General features: G+C 48.5%; 1 protein-coding gene across 1 annotated transcript; it reads left to right on the top strand.

Annotated features, from left to right (window-relative positions):
- The first annotated feature begins 1,369 nt into the window (after positions 1-1,369).
- LOC136433716 (potassium voltage-gated channel protein Shal-like) lies at positions 1,370-4,739 on the top strand. Its single transcript, XM_066426164.1, has one exon. It carries the CDS (start codon positions 2,635-2,637, stop codon positions 3,991-3,993), a length of 1,359 nt encoding a protein of 452 aa, XP_066282261.1. The 5' UTR covers positions 1,370-2,634; the 3' UTR covers positions 3,994-4,739.
- The last annotated feature ends 3,400 nt before the right edge of the window (positions 4,740-8,139 follow it).

Consider the following 8,139-nt stretch of genomic DNA (forward strand, 5'->3'; position numbering starts at 1 on the left):
TAGTCCGCACGAAAGAACCAGCCGACTAAACAGCCATGTTCCCTTGTAGATGCGGCTGAAGTCATCTACAGTCCCTCATTCCACTCCAGAAGTGGGCGTTATAATTCATCAGAGACTAAATTGTTATGGTTGAATCTAGTTCGTTTTGTCAAAGTTACCATAAGTTGAAGCCTGAACGCAGGGCGAACATTATAGAGATCGAGTTCTTGAATTCCCAGAGGAATGCCAGAGTTCAACGTTTCTTGCAAAAGTACCCAAATCTATGTATCTAAAGACGCGATAGTCTTCAAACTTTTTTTGTACATTCCTGAATGTATGATAGTCACTCGACTGCTTTCGTTAAGATTATCCCGTCTACCGGGAACCTGTGCACGAAGTTGGCCATGCAAGTACATAGAAGCGGGTCCGTATGGGGGTACATGGATTTAGAAAAGGATAACTGTCGAAAAGACAGGTGAGGTAACTTAGCCAAAATTCGGGTGCATTTGTATCCCGAAAAATATAATCTATCAGAAAATAATACCCGCTTCTGGAGTGGAATTCGCCTTTAAGTCCGCCATTGCACACGTTAGTTGATAGACGTCTAGACGTAAACTATTTCCCCAGGAAACATCTGCGTGTAAACGATGGTTCTGGCCATGATCGAACGGCAAGGCGATACTTGTTGATACATCAAAGTCACAGCTCGTGGTTGCAGCAAATTGAACCGCTTCTGACTTCAGACAACCGATTCACCCACATACATAATGCAGCGGCTCTGAAGCGGCCATTTCACAAGAGTTCCTGGAAGATGGCCTAAATCTTATAAATGCCTCCGTGTTTCTTTGTTCCGCATCCTTGCCATCCATTTCGTAGCCCGGCCGCTGGCGAGATTTCCCTTCAGACGGTCCGCTAATGGATGGGAAAACACGCCTTGTACGTGCGGGGTTATTTATTCACAAACGTGACTGCTCCTCCTCCGTTTTCCGCCCTGCCTGCTTACGTACACGCCGCTCCTTTATTCTTCTCAGCGACTTTTAATGGGGAAGATAATTTTCGCAGAGGACATGACCTTGCCCCCAGCCCTCCCTGCCGTGCATGTGTAACGCGTCAGGAGCGATCTGGGATCATTAAGACAGAGCGAACTGATTCTCAGATCTTGCTCTCCCCCTGATTGTGAGGCCTGCGGAGTTGTGTGTTTAGGAACATGATTTCCTCGAGGACTACTTTAGAATGGAAAAGAGGTCACCCGAAGGCGTCGCCAAAGATGCACAGGCAATGCTTAATCAGGTAGCTAAGACGTCTCAGGCGCTGAAAAGACACGGTTTGTATGCGCAACACGTGACCGCCATGGTTCTCGCACAAGACTATCACAGTCGTCGAATTCAGAGAAATGCGCCGCAGAATCGATATCGGAATCATTACAATATGTCACAATGATTTTCCTGTTCTATTGTGGTACCACTAAAGGCTATAACACATCAGAATGGCATAAATCGATCCAGATGTAGAAGCGGAGTTGGCATATGCACATATATGAGCGTTATGCTCATCGAACCGGCAGGTAGGCTGCGTATGAATCATCATATATCGGTATTTTCGGAATTTACTGTTCAGGCACTTTACATCTTTATTATGACGTATTTGTTGTGTTGTTTTTTCCTCATCAGATAATGCGGATTATCACTGGAACTTCCTTCGTATCAAAATCGGTCATATTTCAGAGCTCCTGCCTTCTTTTCTCTTTGGGCTGACATTTCGGCTACAAATGCCAGGAATGCAGCAAGTACGCCCAGTCCTTTAACAGTGCATCTAATGTATCATATATGTCACGTCTATCGCCACTTGACCGTCTCCGATTGCTGAAAGCCGTCCGTACAGATTCGTACTGCAAATTGAGAACAGCGTTTTCTACTTGGTGAGCAGCCATTCTGCTAGACGTCTATTTCCATCGCGGTAAGAGACGTAATTGCTAGATAATACAGTCCCTCCTCACTAAAAAGCGATCCAAATCGATGAGACACTCCGTCGATAATCTGGTGAAGATAGCGCCACGGCTGTGCTGCAGTCTCCTCGCGGCTGCGGGCGGCAACAGTTGGCTTTAGAGGAGCTAGTGTGTTCACCACGTCATCGAGTGTCTCAGCCTGTGTGGAGGGCCGCGGCTGGGATGAGTGGGGAAGGGCCTCCCGGTGGACATGCACGTGCTGGGGCTGCTGTGTCAGAGGACAAGCGGTGGTTGGTGTGGGCATCGCCGCTCTTCTGATTAGACTTCGTCCCCTCAGGCGTTCCTAATCTGTCATAAATGAGGTCAAAATCCATACGGCTCCATTCCCCACGGCGGGCTGTTGGCGAGGGGTGAACTGCAGTCCCGTGCTCGCCGAAAGGAGGGGTGCGCATGTCCCTTAATCGCATCCCAGACACCCTTAATTTGTTTCCCGCCGGACCGAGGAAGACGTCGGGATTTCTCGCAAGTGCAGCGCTTGAAACGTGGTGAGAGAAGGAAAGAAAACGTTTGCGGGCTGACTTGTCGCTTCTCGCAAGACTTGCCCGGCTCAGCGTACCATCGACCCGCACGCCTGCATGTTGGATTGGATTGGAACCACGTCCGCTCATCAACATGTCGGCAGGCCTATGTAGGCAGCTGGGCGGGACGTCATGGCGTCGGCAGCAGCGAGCTTCTGGCCGCCGGTAGCGGCCTCTTACGATCCCAGCCCGGTGCTAAGATCTTACAGACCTACCAGCCTCAGGCTCTCCCCTCCCACGCAAATCAGGGCCTCGCCGAGGCCGCGCCGCCCGTCCATCCTCGACAAGCGGAAGGTAACGATAAACATCGGCGGCCGGCGGTACATCACACGGAGAGGCTACCTGGACAAGTACCCGCAGACCCTGCTGGGCAGCTCGGAGAGGGAGTTCTTTTGGGACACTGACGCCCAGGAGTACACGTTCGAACTAGCTGATCCCGACACATTCAGGTACATCCTAAATTTTTACCGAACGGACGTGCTGCACTTTCCTAAGGCAGCTTGTTGGACCACTTATAATGAAGAAATGGAATATTTCGGAATCATTCCGGAGCTCTACATGGGAGACTGCTGCTACGAGGACTACCGACACTGTAGCATGCGCCACAACGAGGAGGATTTCGTGCGGCGGAAGATACTGGACAGGGTCGGCGACAACCCGCACCTGTCCGTCCGGCAGAGGATGTGGGACGTGCTGCAGAACCGGAAGGGCTCGACCCTGGGGCCAGTGGTCAACTACGTGACGGGATATTTTATTGCCGTGTCCGTCATCTCCAACATCGTGGAGACGGTGAAGTGCGGGCCCCCCGACGGCCCGACGTGCGGCGAGAGGTACTCCTGGGCCTTCCGCTGCCTGGATACGGTCTGCGTCGCACTCTTCACCATCGAGTTTTTCGCCAGGTTCTTCTCCGCGCCGGATCGGGTGAAGTTTCTGAAGAGTTTTATGACCATTATCGATATTCTAGCGATCTTGCCGTTCTACTTGGGTTTCTTCATTAAGCAGGATAAGATCAAGCGCGCCTTCATGACGTTACGAGTGTGCCGGTCTTTCAGGATACTCAGATTTTCTGCCGCGTCCCCCGGATTGAGATGCCTACTCTACACATTAAAGAAGTGCATTGGTGAGATGTTATTTCTGCTACTCGCTGTGTTTATGGTTGCCTTGATATTCGCTACTTTGTTGTACACGACGGAAAAACAATCCGAAACGGCGTCGACATTTTCGAGCGTCCCCGAAGCTTTCTGGTTCGTAATCGTCACCATGACGACCCTGGGATACGGTGACATGGTGCCGAGGACCAACATGGGGAAATTGGTAGCCGCCGCGTGCTCGGTGTGTGGGGTCATCCTGATGACTATTCCCGTCACCATCATCGTGACAAGCTTCAGTCGGGTGTACAAAAAAAGCCAGAAGGCCAAGAAGCACGGTCGGCAATACGATGGGAAAGACAACGATGACGACGACGACGATGACGACGAGGGGATAGGGTGAGCGCCCCCCTCCCCACCCAGCACCTGAACTGTTACAATCGTAAGTACTTAACACTGAACCACTCTGTCATGACGGCGCCACAAACTTTGCATATACACAGAACGACGACGATTGTTGAAGGCGCCGACAGACAGGTATGTATGCCAGGTGACTTTTGCAAAAGTACAGGACGTCGTCTATGTAGCATGTTGGGCAGACAGCTTTGTAGCATGTGGACTGCCCGTTTTAGTGCAGGTATCTATGCAAGTTTTGTGGAGCCAGGATGGGTGTGCAATTTAGATATTCAAGAAATTTTTAACCATGTAGTGTCTCATGATGAAGTGAAACTATGTCCCTACTATGCCAGGTGCCTTACAAATATGTACATGATGAAAAAAAGACACATAGATTATATAGTTATCTGTATTATACATACCACAAGTATAGGAATGGGCAAGGTCGCCAAAGATTTATAAAGCATTCTACCGAACTGTAAGAGGGAAAAGACGGGCGTATATGGTTGCACAAGCCTCCATTGTTAATTCACTGCAGAAGGACCCCTGGATGTTGTATCACGTCGTATTCACGCTTTTGCCGCTGGTATCTAGCTGCTGCTCCGCAAATATCAACTCTTGGGAATACTGAAGGAGTCTCTCGAACACGGGTGTGACGCAGAACCGCCAAAGAACGGAAAGAGGCACTTTTCAGGTTGTGAGACAATAGTATTGTCACTGACTGTTTCAGAGCATAAACCAGGTTCAACTCTAGATTCTCGGCTCTGTCAAAATTCTTTGTGATGAATCGTCTATTACTTCGGATGGCCTCAATAAGAGGCACTCCTGGCATCAGAATGAGACCTTTAAAGGGATAAATGATAGTTTATCGCACGAATATGTGACTAATGTCCTGTAAATTGTCCCCAAGTTATTCTGAAGACGGCAGCGGGTTGATATATCACAAGCCTTGATGAATAATGAATCAGGTGCATGTGTGTGTATATATAGCACCGTAAAAGCCACCTCCCCACGGGACCCATCCTTCTCCCTCATAACCCTGACTCAGGAGTTTGATGGTCTTCTCCTACCCGGCGAACTACAGCACCGCAATATCTCAGCACCTTGGACAAGCCGTCATGCTACAGATCTGCTACCTGTCCACTAATGTTACTTGAAATCAATTCGCCCAAAAAGGCACGGATACATATTCCGATACTGAGATTGCGTATCGCACAAGATGATCTCTTTCTAAGCGGGGGGTCACTTGCAAAAGTCAAATGTAAAAAAAAGGGGCATCAGCAGGTTTTGTTGCGGTGTCAGAGGCGGTGGAGTGCGTCCCATGGGCCTACAGATGTGGCTGGGAGATATCGTCACATTCCCGTGCGCTATTGTACAGCGGGGAGACCACATCTTCGAGGCGACTAGCGATGAAATCTGAAATCTATCGCTTTCGACCTAAATTGTCCCCTCGTATGTTCGAATCATGTTTGAAAAATCGTATCTTGTTACAAACGGGGCTTGCGCATGAGGCAATCTCGGCACCTCACTGACACCGAAAATACAAGGGGAATTGGATAATCTGAGGCGCCCCTTCACGTTCTAATCGCTTAGGCCGGCATTAAACGTTTTTCTCCATTTACCTTGATTGTGGGCCCCCGAGATTCTTTTATTCTTCCAGCACTACGGGCGTATTGAGGCTGCCAGCAAAGCCCCGCTTATTTTTCCAATATCTCACGATCAACAAGTTGGAATTCTTCGCACAGAAATCCATATATTGGCCCCATGAATGATTTGCAACACGAGGATAAAGACTGACGTATCAGACAGCATAGATAACGGCAGATTAATAACACCATCAAGCCCGGCAGTTGCATTAATATCCCTTTATCATTGATTTGGAATCACGAGATCAGCAGATCAGCTGCGGACAGGGCAAAATCTATATCTGTAATTTGAGAATTCTGAACCGTACGAATTGGCAAGAATTTGGACTGCCCATACACCATGGGGTGCTGAGTTAAGATTTTTCATAATGGCTACTGTCAGTTTGTCATCTGTTACAATCTACAGCACTTAATGTAAGGATGCCAAAAATAGAAATTGCCGGTGCACCACCAGTGAGCGAGAATGCTCCCAGTAGGACACGGTCAATAGAAGTTGACGTCATTAGACATCTCCCGCGACTTGTCGGAACATTGTTCTTGATTGGGGGAGAGAAAAATCGCAGATCTTTCAACCCCTCGTCCCCTCCGAGATTCCACAATGGCGAAAATATTGCTGTGTGGCGGTCTATAACGGCCGACCTCCAAACCTAATGCGTTATGAATCATTGCCGGGCCTTTTATCGCGATTACTGAAAAGGAATGCTAAAGACGGGCGGAAAGGTGTGGCATTCCTGGTATACTACGTTAATGCATTCCCTGTCGGGTAATTCCTAGGGCCCCCATTCCACTAAACGGCGTTCGCGCTGTGCTTTCACTGTAATCTAAATCGGATTTGTGTAACCCTTGATTTCACAATTGGAATATCATGCAAACTGTCAAAGTATGACCGAACAGACAACAATACACACAGTCACAGAGCGTAAAAATAGTTGTTTATCTATGAAATTCGTCGAGCGCTCTGTTGAATGTTAGGTCGCAGAGAGCGCGCAGTCCTCGTGGAATGGGGGCCTAACTGCGCGGTGCTACAGGTGGCTCTCTCGCTGCGCTCCTCTCGGGCGGCAGCACAACGAGCCATTGCTTTTGAATTGCCGACGTAATCCGCACAGAAGCACCATAACAGTGGCGAATTGAGTCTCTGCCCGTGCAGCTCTGGGCAAAACCCATCAACATAAACGCTCCGTACACACTCAGGATAGATGTTTCTAACTCTCCGCCGCCCTAGTTCTAAATGCCAACCATTATTCCCTCACAGGGAGGAATCAGTCTTCAGAGACATGTCGTTCTCGCCCGCTGATCGGCCCCGTTTGAAGCGCTTCCTCTTTTTTAAACGCTTTCTCTCTCTCGAGAGAGAGCCAAGGTATTAGCTTTGATTCACTGAATACCTCGCCTTTCTTCAAAGAGTAGATTCATGAATTGTGATACAAAAGAAAAGTCAAAGCCAGATGGATAGCTTACAGTAGCTCCCGACTGTGATATTTGTGCCTACATTCATCCGGTAACCTAGTCTACATCAAACCTCTCTGCGGGCTGAAAAGAACTGGTAGAAATTGGCCAAAATGGAGGAATATTTTGCTAGATGAGTTGGGGCAACTATGGCTAACCAACTCCTCTGGCAATATAGTCTCCCTATTTTGACCAATCTCTTCTATCTTTCCATTGGATGGGCACCGATGGTCGGCCAACTTCTCTGTTATTCCTCCTATGGCCAATTTTTACCATCTTTTCAACGGTTGTGCACACAAATAGCCGGCCAACTTCTCTGGCAATACATTCTCCCCATTCTACGCTTTAGTCCTGCGAGAGATCTGATGGAGACTCCGTGTAACAGTCGACATGCGATGTGTGTGTGTGTTCACGGCTTGTACGGGCTCTGGGGACCCAATTACTTTGTTCTTAACAAGGTCGTGGGATGGGCCTCTCGTGCGCGCGCTCATCCTCCAGGAATCAGCCCAGATTTCAGGGAAGTATGAATAATCTAGGATGAAGAAGTGGAGAGATCGGTAGGACGGGCGGGCCTGTTTTTTCATGCATAGAAGCTACGGGTGGCTGGGCTAGATGTGAGAAGATATATACTGCTACTTACGTACTAAAATCCAATGACGGATTGATGTTGTGAAGCGATTAGCTCATAACTGTTACAACTTCAGCTTGCTCCCATTCTTTTCGTTGTGTTAGGCTTAGCAAACAAGGAAAACGAATGGCCTGAATCAGAGTGTAGCAGTCGCGACCTTTTCGCCCAGAAAGCTCATTTCGCCGCTCATTTGTTATTTTATAGCACGAAAACGTAATGTCCAGTACAGTGCGCCGGTTGCAGTGTTTATTGGCTTGTGTACGGAAAGAACTAGACCGTATCCATGAGCCACTTAAACACTGTGTCGTCGATATATCTTCGGGTCGATTCTACCGAGGGACATGGCTGAGTTGAGACATGCAATCTGCAGAAGGTAAAACTGGCCTCAGATAAAACAATACCGTATACATTGTACGAGAACAGTTTTCCCTATCGA

The sequence above is a fragment of the Branchiostoma lanceolatum genome, chromosome 4, assembly GCF_035083965.1.
Source record: "Branchiostoma lanceolatum isolate klBraLanc5 chromosome 4, klBraLanc5.hap2, whole genome shotgun sequence".
In the NCBI taxonomy this organism is placed as follows: Eukaryota; Metazoa; Chordata; class Leptocardii; order Amphioxiformes; family Branchiostomatidae; genus Branchiostoma; species Branchiostoma lanceolatum.

Bases quoted from the DNA above. Each gene is read 5' to 3' on its own strand.
- LOC136433716 (XM_066426164.1), top strand. From the start codon at position 2,635: ATGGCGTCGGCAGCAGCGAGCTTCTGGCCGCCGGTAGCGGCCTCTTAC.